Source organism: Ceratotherium simum, chromosome 4 (genome assembly GCF_057802395.1).
Source record: "Ceratotherium simum simum isolate JZ-2026a chromosome 4, ASM5780239v1, whole genome shotgun sequence".
In the NCBI taxonomy this organism is placed as follows: domain Eukaryota; kingdom Metazoa; phylum Chordata; class Mammalia; order Perissodactyla; family Rhinocerotidae; genus Ceratotherium; species Ceratotherium simum.
In genome coordinates this window covers 94,693,310-94,709,966 of record NC_141903.1, presented here as the reverse complement: position 1 = coordinate 94,709,966, position 16,657 = coordinate 94,693,310, and the positions used below count along the sequence as shown (strand labels likewise).

The following is a 16,657-nucleotide window of genomic DNA, read 5'->3' as shown; positions in this document are numbered from 1 at the left end:
GGAGTGATGACAGCCGTCAGTAGTGGTGTGGCTGTGGGGAGGAGGGGCAGAGGGCACATGGAGGCACAACTGCCAGGCCTTGGTGACAGAGGGTTGGGAGGGATGAGGAAGAGGGGATCCAAGAGAACTCCTCACCTTGCCATGCCTTCACTGAGGTGGAGGAGCAGGTAGAGGTGCTTGCTAATTTGGAGATGCCCAGTTGGTACACAGATGTGCAAGTCTGGAGGAGACTGGGCTGGAGAGGAAAGCTGGGTGGCAACAGCGTGGAGAGGATATTTAATGCCATAGAACTGTGTTGACTTACTTAGGAGGAGAGTATTGATTAAGAGGACCAAGGCCATGACCTGGTCGGTCCAGCGTTTAGCAGTCAGACGGAAGAGGAGGAACCAGCAAAGACTGAGAACAAGGCCCCAAAGAAGTGAGGGGGGAGACCAAGGAGCACGGTGTCCATGAAGCCAAGACTTAGTATCTCTCAGAAGCGGGGCAGGTGTGTAGGACAGACATTAGAACAGACATGGGCATTGGATTTGGCCAGCTGGCTACCTGGGCAGAGTGGTGTCAGTGAGTGGTGGGGACAGGAGCCAGGTGGACGGGGAGGTGCCTGGGTCGGGGATGGGGGATCACAGGGAAGCAGTGAGTGTCTCTGGGAGAAGCAGCAGCTGGAGAGGGCTGTGGGGCTGTGGGGATGTGTGTGTGTCTGTTTTAAGGTGGAGCTCATGGAGCATGTGTGTAAACTGGAGAGGTGATCTAGGATGGGCATTGGCAGATTGTGGCCCACAGGCCACGTTTTGTAAATGAAGTTTCACTGGAAAGCCACACCCTTGTTTCTGTACTGTCTCTGACTGCTTCCACTCTACAGCTTCCACTCTACTTGTAACAGAGTCCATATGCCCACAAGGCCTGAAATATTTACTCTCTGGCCCTTAGCAGAAAAAAGTGCCCCTGGTGTGGAGAGAGAGGGAGTTGGGATCAAGGGCATAAGAGTCTGGCCTTTGGGGAGCAGGGACACAGCTCCCCGAGAAGGGTCCAGGGGACCAGAGGAAGGCAGGATTCCCGGGGACAAGTGCGGCAGGGGAGTCCAGCCCAGGGAGAGAGGGAGGGGTGGACGGGGGTGTTGTTCTCACTGGCTCTCCACTTAATCCTTGTTTCCTTGGTCTGCTGAGAAAGCTGACCGGAGATCTGTGGTGGGAAAGGCTGTGGCCGCAGGTTTTTCCTTTTGCTTTTTCCTTAGATTTGTCAAACCTGAGAACTTTTCTCATATTTCTTACACACAGTACAGTATGAGAAGTGTTTTGGCTCTTCTCCTCCTAAATCTTCTTTCCTCTTTCTTCTCTCTGTTTGGATTTTAGAATATTTTCGGGCTGATGTTTGTCTTCGGGTCTTTAGTTATTTTAATGGTGGATGCACAGAGGCCTAGAAGGTGAAGTAACTTTTCCACAGTCGTGAAGTTTGTGGCGCAGCGGGAGTTGGAACTACAGCGTGCTTGCTCGGATGCTGCAATGCCAGACTCAGTGATTCTTTTGTGCATCATCTCACTCAGCGCTCCTGGAATACCTCCCAGAGTACATGCTCAGGAATGATAGCTTGGGTTGCGCAATTGTTAACATAAATTCAATTTCCATGCTAAATCAAGCTCCCAAAGTATGGGACAGTGGAGAAGAAGATATGGCCCCTCCCAACTCTTGGTGGGTTGGAGATGGTTTATGGCTGGCAGGGGGTGGCCAAGGGGTGGGAGGCTCCTTTCAGCCAGGAGGACCAGGGTCAAGCCAGTTTTAGGGGCTGACCCTGCTGCGAGCACGCTGCAGTGGCTGAAGCCCGAGGCATCTTGCCTCTGATGTCTGTCCCGGACTTGGAAACACTGAAAACCATGGTTGCATTGATGTGGTTACATGTCCGCTAATTCTGAGAGTGGAGACCTTTTCTGTTACAGGCATACCTCAGAGATATTGTGAGTTCGGTTCCAGACCACCGCAATAAAGTGAATGACATGAATTTTTTGGCTTCCCAGTGCATATGAAAGTTATGTTTACACTATGCTGTAGTCTATTAAGTGTGCGATGGCATTATTTCTAGAAAAGCAAAGTAATATATTAATTAAAAAATACTTTATTGCTAAAAAATGCTAACCATCATCTGAGACTTGAGCAAGTTGTAATCTTTGCTGGTGGAGGGTCTTGCCTTGATGTTGATGGCTGCTGACTGATCAGGGTGGTGGTTGCTGAAGGTTGGGGGGTCTGTGGCAATTTCTTAAAACAAGACAATAATACAGTTTGCCACGTCGATTGGCTGTTCCTTTCACAGATGATTTTTCTGTAGCACACGATGCTGTTTGATAGCATTTTACCTGCAGTAGAGCTTCTTTCAAAATTGGAGTCAATCCTCTCAAACCCTACTGCTGTGTTTTCAACTAAGTTTATGTAATATTCTAAGTCCTTTGTGTCATTTCAATAACCTTCACGGCATCTTCACTGGGAGTAGATTCCATCTCAAGAAACCACTTTCTTTGCTCTTGTAGAAGAAGCGACTCATCATCTGTTGAAGTTTTATCATGTCACAGCTTCAGGCTTCTCTTGCTCTTTCCACCACATCTGCAGTTACTTCCTCCACTGAAGTCTTGAACCCCTCAAAGTCATCCATGAAGGTTGGAATCAACTTCTAAACTCCTGCTAATGATATTTTGACCTCTTCCCATAAATCATGAATGTTCTTAATGGCATCTAGAATGGTGAATCCTTTCCAGAAGGTTTTCAATTGACTTTGCCAAGATCCATCAGAGGAATCACTATCTATGGCAGCTATAGCTTTATGAAATGTATTTATTAGGTAGTAAAACTTAAAAGTAGGAATTACTCCTTGATCCATGGGCTGCAGAGTGGGTGTTGTGTTAGCAGACATGAAAACAACATTAATCTTGTACATCTGCATCAGAGCTCTTGGGTAGGCAGGTGCATTGTCAATGAGCAGTAATATTTTGAAAGGAATCTTTTTCTGAGCAGTAGGTCTCGACAATGGGCTTAAAATATTCAGTGAACTATATTGTAAACAGATGTGCTGTCATCCAGGCTTTGTTGTTCCATTTATAGAGCACAGGCAGAGTAGATTTAGCATAATTCTTAAGGACCCTAGATTTTCAGAATGGTAAATGAGCATTGACTTCAACTTAAAGTCACCAGCTGCATTAGCTCCTAACAAGAGAGTCAGCCTGTTCTTTGAAGCCAGACATTGACTTCTCTCTAGCTATGAAAATCCTAGATGGCATCTTCTTCCCGTGTGAGACTGTTTCTTCTACATTGAAAATCTGTTGTCTAGTGTAGCCACCTTTATTATCTTAGCTAGATCATCTTGCTGCAGCTCCTACATCAGCACTTGCTGCTTCACTTTGTACTTCTTTGTTATGGAGACGGCTTCTTTCCTTAAACCTCATGAACCAACCCCCGCTGGCTTCAAACTCTTCTTCTGCAGCTTCCTCACCTCTCAGCCTTCATGGAATTGAAGAGAGGTAGGATGTTGCTCTGGATTAGGCTTTGGCTTAAGGGAATGTTGTGGCTGGTTTGATCTTCAATCCAGACCACTAAAACTTTCTCCATATCAGCAATAAGGCTGTTTTGCTTTATTATCATTCCTGTGTAGCACTTTTAACTTCCTTCAAGAACCTTTCCTTTGTCTCCACAGCTTGGCTAATTGTTTGGCACAAGAGGCCTAGCCTTTGGCCTATCTCGCCTTTCCACATGCCTTTCTCACTAAGCTTAATCATTTTTAGCTTTTGATTTAAAGTGAGAGACGTGCAACTCTTCCTTTCACTTCGATACTTAGAAGCTGTTGTAGGGTTATTAATTGGCCTAATTTCAATATTATCATGTCCCAGGGAATAGGGAGGACCGAGGAGAGGGAGAGAGATGGGGAAACAGCCAGTCTGAGCTGTGTGAGCAGTCAGAACACAAAAAACATTTATCAGTTAAGTTCACTGTCTTACATGAGCGCAGTTCGTGGTGTCCCAAAACAATTACAATAGTAACATCAAAGATCACTGATCACAGATACCATAACAAATATAATAATGAAAAAGATTGAAATACTGTGAGAATTACCAAAATGTGACACAGAGACACAATGTGAGCAAATGCTGTTGGAAAAATTGTGCCAGTAGACTTGCTTGATGCTGGGTTGACACAAACCTTCAGTCTGTGGAAAACACAATATCTGCGAAGCACAATAAAAGAAGGTATGCCTGTGTTCAGTCTGAATGACTGCGGAGTGGCTGAGTGGCAGAGCAGCGCTACTGGGTGTGTGCGTGGCTCGCTGGGGACCTCGCAGCTCACAGGGCACTGTAGGTGTGTCGGTCACGATGAGCTGAAGGTCTGCACACAGCTTGCTTCCATGTCCTGTGAGAGGCCCTGTCCAGGCCACTCTGTAGTTGTTGTGTGTTTGTTTCGGAGTGCTCAGGCGAGTGTTCCTCTACTAGGGAGAAAGGTCTGATGAAGACGTGTGTGCTGTGCGGTTCCCCTGTCCAGTGCAGGACGTGGTCACGGGAAAGGCAGCCTCCCAGCTGCACTGCCCCTGGCAGTGAACTTCCGCACAATCCCAGCTGTGCCGGGAGGACTTGTATGCAGAGCCCACAGATGGAGCCCGCAGGAAGATGACACCGTCTTCTGCAAGAGGCCAGGAGTCTGAAACAGCAGAGGAAATCTTCACTAGCTTTCCAGTGACATAAGAGCGTGGATTTCCTGGCCCCTTCACAGAGCCCTCCTGGAGTGGGAGAGTGAGGTAGTTTGTTTGTCCGGTGCGTTCTTGGTGTTAGATTTCCCTTGGTCTGGCATTCGTCATCGTGCTGGCTGAGAGGACGGATTCTTGGGTTCCTGTCTCCCTGGGCAACTTTCTGACCCCGTTAGCCTCAGGTTCCCCTATGGCCTGAGTGGTCCTGCCACCAATGCTTGAGAAGGCAGTGCTGGACCTGAGAGTCGGGTCTCTGCTGCTTCCTGCTCCTAACATACCTACGGTCCCCTGTGAGCTGCGAGGTCCCCAGCAAGCTACACACACATTCCTCAAGGAGAAGGCTTGCCTTCCCAATAGTCTTAATCTGCAGCAGTCTTTTATAGAATGTTCTTCGCCACTTACTGTCTTTTCAGTGCAGTGTATGCAGTCTTATTGTTGCTTATCTCTAAGTATGTGTGTCCTGCCTTCTCACCTGTATACTCCTTTGGTGCCTGGACTCTATTGTACCTCCGCAAACATCCAGATCCTGAGGTGTTACTTTCTCAGAACTGATGCTTGAGTGTCACTTGATGATGCTGTGCTCTTGAACGAGTACTAGCCAGGCTGACAGGGACCTCCAGAGCTTCTACCACGATGGAGCTGTGCTCTTTTCGTCTGTAAAATGAAGATCTCTGTGGTCCTCCTGCCTTGACATCTTTATATTTAGTGCTTCCAGGCCCCACACCTTACTTTATTTTTCAGTGATGAGGAAATCCTCGCTCTTAATGTGGCAGCTTTGTTGTAGGCTTGTCCTAATTTCAGGCATTAGTAATTAGAACTGGTGATCTGGCCTGATTTGTAGGACTGAATGGCAGGAGCTGATTGGCACGTATGCACGTCTGAGAAGTCTGGGCCTGCCTTGCCAACTTCTGGAGTGCACTTGTGAGGTAGTTCCATCGGATTAGTGTAGAGGTTACATCTGTTTGTCCTGTAATGGAACTGAGCTGTTTTGCTTTAACCTGGCACCTGAATTTGTGTAGACTGGGCTCATTCCTCCTCCTCTTCATCTCCTCTCCATCGTCGTGTTGGTTTGTGTGGCCAGGTGCAGTCTGTAGCCCACTCTGATCAGATGGTGAAAACTAATGAGACCAAGCAGCAGGTTCTGGGTGTGGCAACGTTCTGGCAGTCGTAAAAGAAGTGGCGCCCAGAGAAAACTGTGGACTCTTCCCTGAGTTAGTTCTTGCAGCTACTTGTAGTATTCGTGAGGATCGTAGTGACGCATGTAGCATATGTTGGGTGCCAGGTGCTCTTCCAGGCACCATCCGTACACCAGTTCAGTTAACCCATGTAGCGTGCTGTGGGAGAGGTACGGTTATTACCCTTGACAGCTCAGGAGGGGGATGCACGGAGGCTGGGTAACCTGCCCGGGGTCACCCCCCTGAGTGGGAACTACTGCGGTGGTCTGTGTAAGAGACTCATGGGGGGTGGTCTTCTAGCTGCGCTTCTGCCTAAGGCAGTGATTTCAAGTGTTTGTGAAATTCGAACACCTGAAATTTAGTTTTGGTGTACCTTTCATGTGTACATTTATTGCTAATTTCTAATACAATTTATATTGTTAAGGAGCATTTAGTAAACCTTTTATTGATGTATTAATGGAGAAAAATGAACAAATCATAAGAACAGAAAATGCACAAATCTTGAATTGTCACAAAGAGTACACCCAGGACAAGAAATGGAACGTTGCCAGCATCACAGAGGCCCCCTCCCTTGTCCCCAGTTGTAGCCACCATTCTGACTTGTTATTTCTGAACTTTTCATGTGCTTATTTTTAAAGTTAATTAAAATTTGAGGAAAGTTTTGATATTCCCTTAAGTCTAATAGAAACATCCTAGGGTGTTATGCATTGATAGAGTGGGTTCGTGCAGTTTGCTTCCTAAATATTTAGTTTTATTAGAGAGAGAGATCCTGGTACAAAGAACCCAGACCCTAAAGCAGAATGGTCTTTGTGGTGCACATCCCCGTCAGGAACCGTGAAGGGTCTGAGACCTTATTGCAGGCTGACAGTGAGCCTGACACAGTTTCGTCAGTGTGGCAGAAGACAGGAGATCCTGGGTCCGAGAGCAAAGGCTTGTTCAGCATGGCACAGCAGGCTTCGTGTTTGCATCTGTTCCTTGTGCCTCCGAGTTCCGAGGACCCAGGTGGACGCTGCACACACCGTGGGTGTGTATCATAGCCAAGGAACCCTCCAGTCTTATAAGGGGGCTGCTAGCAAGCCTGCCTAACCCTTGCCTCCAGGGGGACCATACCCTGTTATCCTGGTCTAGAAGCAGATCTCTTGACCAGCAGGGAGACTCCATCTACAGCTACAAGAAAGGCTGTCTGGGAGCCAGCCCTTATGGCCTAGTGGTTAAAATTTGGTGCTCTCGGTGGCCCAGGTTTGTTTCCTGGTTGCAGAACCACAGCACCTGTCTGTCAGTTGCCAGGCTGTGGCGGCTTACGTAGAACAATTAGAGGGACTTACGACTAGGATGTACAACCATGCACTGGGGCTTTGGGGAGGGGAAAAAGAAAAAAAAAAGGAAGATTGGCAACAGATGTTAGCTCAGGGTGAATCTTTCCCTGCCAAAAAAAAGATCAAAGTCTAGGACAAAAGCTGACACAGACGTGAAGAAACACCTTGGAGAATTGCCTCCCAGTGATGTCCACCTCTTGTTCTGGATGGCTTTGGTCAAGTTTCCCACGTCATTGCATCAACCATTGTGATTAACTTGGCTGGGATCCGATCTGTGCGGGGTGTCTCCCACAGTATTTAATGAAGGCTACCATCAGTAGGACTCTGAGCTGTGAGCCTGCAGTATTGACCTCAGCCATGCGGAGGGTCCCAGCTGGACAGATACCATAAACCATGAGTGTCTGTTCCATTCGTTCAGTCACAAAGTGTTCCTGAGTTAGGTTATGAATAAAGTATGGTCCTTGCCCTCTGAGAGCCTGCCATCAGATACACGAGTGGTCATCCTACCATGAAACAGGTGCAGTAAGTGTATGCAGAGGGTCTGTACGGCCCCACGAGGAGGGGGAGGCTGAGGGAGGTGGGGAGGAGGGCTGGGTGGGGCCCCTCTCACTCTGGAAAGAAGATTGTGGTGGCAGTGCCAGAGGCAGGAGACCAGTTAGGCTACTGGCGTGGTCCAGTGAAGACTTCCTCACCATTCCTTCCGTATCTACAGCCCTGTGAGCTGTGGGGTGTGTTTGCGTCATCTCACTTTGTATTTGATGATGTGTTGCCTATTCTCAGATCACTTTGTATGATTAGGAATCGCAGTTCGACACAAGCTCTTCAGGTGCAGGTACCGCCTTTTTTGATGTCCAGCCTGGTGTTGCTGGATGTGGTGTCTAGTGCAGTAATTACATTGAGGGTCTGGGTCTTAGCGTCTGACTCATTGAGGAAATTCATGGAATTGCAGTGGACTCGAAGCTCCATGAGCCAGGAACTATGTCACGTTGTTTCTCTTGTACTTTCAGCCCAGCATGCATGGTTGGGGGCTTAAAACTTGTTGACCAAATGCAGAGAACCCTTGTGGCCTCTAGCCATTCTGTGAAAGCCCACACTTTTCAGTATTTTAAGGGAATATAAGTTATTTGCTCTCCTATTTTTATAAGTGAAGTCACGCCATAATTAAAGTGTGTGTGTGTGCATGTGTGTGTGAGAGACAGAAAGAGAGAGGAAGAGCGAGAGGTGGAAGAAATGCCATGTTACTGGCAGATCTGCCTGGAACAGCATTACACTAGGCTTACCAGGCTAGTTCTAGCATGTCAGTGTTGTGACCTTGTGTGACCTTGTACGAGGTCCTTATCCTTTCCTGGCCTTTTATTCTTTATCTGTACGATGAGAGGGTTATACTAAATGTTCCATAAGGATTGTTTCAAATCTGTCATTCATGACTTTTCAAATTGCCTTGATAAATGCAAATTGTAGATATGAATAATACACCTTCATTACTTACAACTATATGAGTATATACGTATAACTACATAATTATGTAGAACTCTATAAAATTAGTTGGGATTACAAAAAAGGAAAAGTTTGTCTATAGGATTATTTTTTCTGTGAAGTTAATTAAATTTATAAAAGTTTCAAAAGGAGAATGTTTGTTTAGAAACCTGTAAGGAATGTGTAGTAATGGGGTCATCACAGCTGAAATGATGTTCAAGTGAAGGACCCTGGGCTGGTGGTTCCCAGCATTCCTTCCTTCAGTCACGTCCAGTAGTGGACGCTGGCCCGAGTGGGTGCTCTGGTGGTTGCAGAGCCCCTGGGGGCCTGGGGCTTTAGGGAGAGCACAAGTCTGGGACATGGGGTTCTCAGTGCTGGCCCCAGCCCTCCTCTGTCTGCTAAGCAGAACGGGGGTTTCACCTGCCTGTCACAGGTGGTGTGAGAGCCCTTGCTGGGCGAGGACCCGGCCATGCGCTAGAGTCTCCGATGTGCTCCGAGTCCAGACCATACCCTGGATGCTGGGGTCCTAGTGCCTCTAGTCCAGGTGTGATGACACATTTTAGCCTCACCCACCCGCTAATTTATCCCCTCTCCTTCAGAGGCAGAGTGGCTTTGGCCGTGGTGCAAACCAGCCCAGGAACCAGATGAGCAGAGACATCTGCGTCCACACCTGGCCGTGCTCCTACTATTTAGAACTTGAGAAGCGATGGGTCCCTGGAAAACTTTCATTAACTTCTCTCTCACTGAAATTTACAACTGATAAAACTGGAGAAATTCTTGTCAACTTTCCCCTTTCTAGTATAATTGAGATCAAGAAAGAGGCTTCTCATTTTATCTTCAGTTCTGTCACCATCCTGGAAAAGGACCACATCAAGCACTGGTTCAGTTCCTTGCAGCCTAATCGGAATGTCGTTTTCAACATCATCGAACATTTCTGGAGAGAGTTGCTGTTGTCTCAGCCAGGAACTGCTCTTGAGGAGTCATCCTCCCCCATGACCAGGGGGAAGGAGCTGACTGAGCTGATGGCGTGTTCCCAGAAGCGTCTAGAGGATACAGCCAGAGTCCTCCACCATCAGGGGGAGCAGCTTGACAGCATCGCGAGAGGCCTGGACAAGATGGAATCTGACCTGGATATGGCTGACAGGTAGGGTAAACACTGTCTGTAACCCTAACCTGACCTTCGATGGCTGGGCTATGTTTTCCATCATCTCATGTTTAATACACATCTGGCATTCTGAAAACATGGGATATACCCCTGTTGTGGAGGGTTACACTGGGCTGGCTGCCATGGGCATACAGGTAGTAAGAGTGAGTGCACAATTCCTGAGTGCGTACCATGTGCCAGCTACAGTTGAAGTGTTTAATGAGGGTTACCTCATTTAATCAACGGACAAGCCAAGAGAATGTGTTATTCTTAGCTTCATTTTACCTGTGGGGAAACAAGGCTGAGAGGCAGGTGGCACACACTAAGTTTGTTAGCATAGTTTCTCTGCCCTTCACACAGCTGTAGAGGCACAGGGTTGGACTGAGGCCCTTTGGCTCCAGAAGCCGCCGCCTTAGCTGTCGCACCAGCCGCTCTCAGACCTCCCATCGTGGGACCCCTCCACTCTTAAAAATTGAGGACCCCAAGGAGCTTTCTTTGGTGTGAGTTATATACACCACTATTTACCATATTTTTTAAAAACTAAGAAATTAAAAAATTATTCATTGGTTTAAAAAGTATAATATTAAAGCCATGACCTAGTAACATAAGTAACATTTTTTTATGAAAAATAACTTTTATAAAGCAAAACTTGTCCAGTGAGAAGAATGGCACTGTTTGAGATTTTTTCACATCTCCTGAAAATAAAGCTTACTGGAAGACAGCTCCTCAAGCCTGCTTCTGCAGTCAGGCTGCTGTGTTGTCACGTGGCCCCTGGAAACCCCCCTGTACCCCCGGGAGAAAAGGCAAAAAAGCCAGTAGTGTCTTGGTGTTGTTAGGAAGTAGTTCGCGCTCCAGACTCCCCGGAGGGTCTCAAGGACCACACTTGGAGCAGCGCTGCACTGCCTCAAAGACAGATAGAGCAGTCAGGGACTGTAGAGTCCGGGGGGATAAGCTCTTCCCACGTCTGGAAGGGCTGCGAGGGAGCTCAGGTGAGGAGGCAGACTCAGTGATGGGCCTGAGCGCAGGCCTGCCTGCCGTGTCAGACCAGGACCTTAGAGTCCAGGGGGATAACCTCTTTCTACATCAGGAAGGGCTGCGTGGGAGCTCAGGCCGGGAGGCAACCTCAGTGACGGGCCTGAGCGCGGGCCAGCCCGCTGTCTGAGACTGGGGCTGCTTGGCTGCTGTTGTGAGAGCCTTGCCCTGAGCAACCCCACTCTGTGGTCACCGCCTGTTGCTATGCCTTGGATCCTCATTTCCTTAGTACCTATGTGGTGAAGGGCATTGCACTAGAGGTGCAGGGAACGGAGCAACAAACCTTACCCTTAAAATGGGTGCTTGTGGTGCGTGAGGGGTAGGGTTAGCAGACTCTTGTGATTTTCCTTGTGGGGACCCAGTTTTCTACCCTTCCTTTCAGTTGGGGGGCATGTGACCTAGCTGTGGGCAGAAGTGAGGTAGGTCACTTCTAGGCCTGTCCGCAGAAGCCCTCCCAACCAACTTCCAGTGCTGTCTCCCCCTCACCTGCTGGCCGTGTGCAAACAGTCATCCCCAGGACTCAAGGCCCTAGCAGAGTACAGAGACACTTGCTAGATGGAGTTGGGGTCCGCAAATAGCACCCCAGGGCAGAGCCCTGACTCCAGCCCTCAACTGGACTGCGACATGAGCAAGAAATAAACCTTTATTGGGGCTAGGCCCTTAAGATTTTGGGAGTTGTTAAGCAGTCAGCCCTCGCAGACTAACACAACATTCCTGTAGGAAATTGAGACACCTATCAAATGACTTCAGTACATGCCAGCACATAGAGACCAGAGATTTAGGAGAATGTTCATCTGCAATGGAAATCAAAGAAATGCACATTAAAATAATGGAAATTTAGGTTTTAGTCATCAAGTTAATAAAAATTGAAAGTAAGAATACACAATACCAGCTAGAGGATAGTGAATAAGCATTTTCATACACTGTTTATTAGGAATGTCAATTGGTATACTCCTTTTGGAGAACAATCTGGCGATCTGTACATCATCTTTTGTGTGTGTGTGAGGAAGATTGACCCTGAGCTCACATCTTTGCCAATCTCCCTCTTTTTGCTGAGGAAGATGGGCTCTGAGCTAACATGTGTGCCCCTCTTCCTCTATTTTGTATATGGGATGCCACCACAGCATGGCTTGATGAGCGGTGTGTATGTCTGCACCCAGGATCCAAACCTGCGAACCCTGGGCCGCCAAAGCAGAGCCTGCAAACTTAACCACTACGCCACCAGGCCGACCCCCCGTACTTCTTCTTTTGGCAAAAGACAAAGTGAAAAGATGAACCTGAGGCTGGAGAAAATATTCGTAATACACACCCATATTCCCAACAAAGGATTAATATCCAGCTAGTTAAAGAATTCTGTGACAAAAAGAGAAAAAGACAATTCAATAGAAACATTACAAAGGAGTATTTGGATTGGAGTTTAGGCTAAGTTGCTGTAACAGAGATTCAAAAATACTGTGGCTTACATCAGCTAGAAGTTTATTTCCCCCCATATAACGGTCGAAAGGAAGGTAGGAGTCCCAGGCAGGTAGAAAGCTCTGCTTTAGGTCATCACCTGGGGCCCCATGCTGGTTCAAGAGCTCCCATTGTGCCACGTGGCACCCATCACTTCATCTTTTCCAGCTGATGGGAAGGGGGAACAGGGAGGCCAGGGCAGGCACGCAGCCTTGTCTTTGAGAAGATAGCCTTGAAGCTGCACATATGGCTTCTGCTCATACCCTATTGGCAGGTCTTAGTCACATAGCCACACCCAGGAACAAAGAAGCTGGGTAGTCGTGGAGATTAAGAAAGGAGGAAGAGGGGGCCGGCCCCGTGCCTTAGCGGTTAAGTGCGCACGCTCCGCTGCTGGCAGCCGGGGTTCGGATCCCGGGCGCGCACCAACGCACCGCTTCTCTGGCCACGCTGAGGCCGCGTCCCACGTACAGCAACTAGAAGGATATGCCTCTATGACATACAACTATCTACTGGGGCTTTGGGGGAAAAATAAATAAATACAGCATCTTATTAAAAAAAAAAAGAAAGGAGAAAGAGGAGAGTGGATACCAGGGATTGGTAGTGGTCTCTGCCACTGTGTCTCACGAATGAGGAATTCCAGAAGAGCAAAGGCCTACGAATGGGAGTTCAGCACGCCTGGTTATTAGGAAAACCAACAGGTGTAGAAGTTGGATAACACCAACTGTTGGTAAAAATGTGGGGTGATGAGAACTCGAATGTTTCTGTCAACATTGTAAATTGGTTCAGCCACTTGGGAGAGCAGTTGGCAATACCTAGCACAGCTGAAGGTGCACAGACCCTATGACTGGGCCATTCCACTTTGAGGTCTGTATCCCAGGGAAGCACTGGCACATGTGCGTAGCACATGTGGACATGGTCATTCGTCGAAGGATTGGGGACGGTTGTGAGCACTGCAGTCACTTGCTCCTCGGGGGGATGGGTACATAAGCTGTGTTTTATCACAAAACAGACTAATTCTTCTCTGTTAACTGCTATGTATTAGATCTACACGTATCAACGTGGAAAATCCCAGAGCAATGTTAAAAAACAAGCAAATTGCAAATAGATGTGTTTTAAGTGTGCGCAGTGGTCCTCCAGGAGGAGCACAGAGAGTCAGACTGGAAACCTGAGCAGGGAGGGTCCGTCCAGGCGGCACATTGCGCAGCTCCGTGCTAGCAGCTGACTGTTTCATGGCTGTGACGCTGCTTAGGCTGGGTCTTTTCAAGTCTGTCGTGGGGCCTCAGTGAACCCTCTCATTTGTCACCAGATCTGAAGAAACTTCTTGTCTTATTTCTTCTCAGTTTTTAGAATGCGTTCCTTTTGGAACTCTTGTTTTTTGATTGTTTGACTTCCTGGACTGGTCTTGTAATATCCTTCTCATTTTTCTTTCCCCTTGTCTTTTTGTTCTACTTATACTTCTTGAATTTTATCTTCCTACCCATCTATTTTTGTTACAGTATTTTTAATTTATTATGTTTTGTTCTCCAAATGTTCCTTTTGCATAGCAGCCTGTTATTGCTTCGTGGATGTCCTGTCCTTTATCTCTTAGATGTCACGGATGGCCTGTGCGGGAAGGGCCTGGGGCCTGTCTCCCGTTCCTTCTCCCAGTCTCAGCACTGCTCCCCCTGCAGCTGAGCCAGAAGTCGCCAGCTGGCTCCCTGCAGAGGGAGCAGACCGGATCTGCCTCTGGGGAGAGGTGGGGCCCAGCAGCACAGGAATGGGTTAGCACCGGATCTCTCACCATGCTCTTCATGAACGGACGTTCAGCCTATTCTGTTTGCAGCCCCAAGGTCACCCGTTTTCAGAGATTCCTGATACCACTGATTTTCCACATTTAGAGTTCTGCAGTGCGACTTGGGTCGCTTTTCAGCTTCTCCCACTGCTTCCTTACAGTTTACTTTCTTGGATTTGCTAAGTTTATCTGTTTTTCAGTTTCCAGAATTTTGTTGCTGCTGTCTCTTTGTCCTTGGGGAAAATGTGTATATTAAGTTTTCCATCTGCAATATTATCATTTATAATAAATAAATATATACTTAGTCTTGTCTCATTTCTGGCACAGAGCTCCTAAAAATTTCGTAAGTGATGAGAGCGATAAAGGTGCCTTAATATTCACAACAAGCCCCTGTCAGCCACACCCGATTTACGTTAATGAGGTGACTCTGGAAAGCCCCTAAGGATGGGGCTGGTCACCAGGGGAACCGACTCTGTGTTTAGAGGGCTGGAACGTTCTGTTCTACTCCCTGACCCCTGGGGAGGGGAGAGGGGCTGGAGGGTCAATCAATCACCAGTGGCCAGTGATTTCATCAGTCATGCCTGTGTAATGAGGCCTCCAGAAAACCCAAAACGCCGGGTTCTGAGAGCTTCTGGGCTGCGTGGAGGTGCTGGGAGGGGTGGCTCCCCTGGAGAGGGTGTGGAAGCTCTGAGCCCTTTCCCCAGACCTGCCCTCTGTGTCTCTTTATCTGGCTGTTCCTGAGTTATATCCTTTCATGGTAAACGGGGAATCTAGTAAGTGAAATGTTTCCTGAATTCTGTGAGCCGCTCCAGTGAATTAATCCAACGCTGGGAGGGGCTCCTGATCTAGAGCCAGTCCGTCAGAAGCACAGGGGACACCTGGACTTGTGATTGGCATCTGAAGTGGGGTGGTCTTGTGGGACTGCGCCCTTTACCTGTGGGGTCTGACGCTATCTCCACGTAGGTAATGTCAGAATGGAGTTAATTGCTTGATGGTGTGGAAAAAGCCTACACATTGGAACTGGTGTCAGAATGGGACTATTTTTAACCAGTTCTCTGTGACCATTTTTCATAAAGGCATACCCTTCAGTATCCTTTTTTAGCACACCAAGCTGAAATTATCTAAAATTCTATCTGCCTTAAATTTCTATCATTATTTTTTGAAAACTAGTTTTGAGACGTGTTCTTTCTAACTTTTGGTAATTATTTAGGGGGCAGCTGAAGCGTCCCAGCTTGGCGTCCCAGCAGGTACAGTGGGTCAAGTGCTTCATCTCCTTCACCACCCTCTCAGGTGTTGGCAGCTGTTGCCACACACATCTACACCTGGAGTCAGGTTGGTGTGTACATGTGGCTAAGTTCAGATCTTCTCCTTACTAGGCTGGAGGAGATTCTTTCAGTCCAAGGATATTACTGAGGACCTGGCACATGCCAGGCACTCTTCTGGGAGCTGGGAGACAACAGAGCCCTCAGCAGACCTCTGCTTCCCCCTGTATTCATCAGAGTTCTCTGGAGGAACAGCCAACAGGATGTGTATGTCACATCTGTAGAGGAAGGTTTATTTTAAGGAATTGGCTCACGTAATTGTGGGGCTGGCAAGTCCAGAATCTGCAGGCCAGCAGGCTGGAGGCCCAGGGAAGAGCCAGTGTGGCAGCTCTAGTCTGAAGGCCGTCTGCTGTACAATTCCTTCTTGCTCAGGGGAGGCCTGTCTTTGTTTTACTAAGGGCGTCAACTGCTTGGATGAGGGCAATCTGCTTCAAAGTCCACTGATTTAAATGTTAATCTCATCCAAAAAACATTCACAGAAACATCTAGAATACTGTGTGAGCAAATATCTGGGCCCCATGGCCATACTCCAGATTCACCATCACACCTGCCCTCGGCAAGTGTATGTGCTAGTGGGCTTGGGGTCTGCTCTCCATCCTCCAGCCTGTGGGGATTTCAGAGCCCCTTGACATGTCTCTGTCACAGTGCTTCTCTGGCCACCTGAGTGCCCCCAGCTCCCTGCTAGGTGTGTCCTGGGGGCTTCTGCAGAGGCAAGAGTGGAAAGGGGCTAGTACAGAGAAGACTTTGGCTCTGGCCCTTGGTGACGACAGCTCATGTTTCTGCTCAAAGCTCTGCTACATCCTGGAGCAGAGGCTGTCCTGGGAAAGTCCAGTTTTCCCACCATCTTTGGAGTATTACCCTGTTTCCATTCACAAGATGAAACACAGACATAGTTCGAGAAGGTACTTCTTCGTCCATCTAATAGACCAAGCTTTAGTATGCGGTCTGCTCTCTTGATTTGCCTTGTTGTTGCCAGTTTCTGCCTTTTTTTGTGTCTGGATAGATATTTTAAAGAAAAATTGGAAAGAGATATATAAGGCATGCTTTATTATCTGCTGTGTTAACCCACGAGCTCCCATCGTTTGCTTTTGACTCCTGCTAGGAATTGAGGTTAAAAACTGACTAACTTGGAATATCTGAGCTATTGGTCTATATTACATATTGTGTTCCTTTTCCTGAAAATTTATTGGATGACCCAAAGAAGTGCTGAATCAAAGAGAAACAGAGTCTCCTAGCATTGTAGGGTCAGGCTCAGA

The 16,657-nt window shown here is 47.7% G+C and overlaps 1 protein-coding gene across 3 annotated transcripts in view; it reads left to right on the top strand.

Annotated features, from left to right (window-relative positions):
- The window catches only part of SNAP47 (synaptosome associated protein 47), a 66,875-nt gene that overhangs the window by 4,453 nt on the left and 45,765 nt on the right, over positions 1-16,657 (top strand). For all 3 annotated transcript variants that reach the window (XM_004420498.3, XM_087430262.1, XM_087430263.1), the window contains one exon: positions 9,280-9,824. In XM_004420498.3, coding sequence (XP_004420555.1) covers positions 9,325-9,824 — 500 coding nt within the window. In that variant the 5' untranslated portion in view covers positions 9,280-9,324. The remainder of the gene's footprint in view (positions 1-9,279; positions 9,825-16,657) is intronic.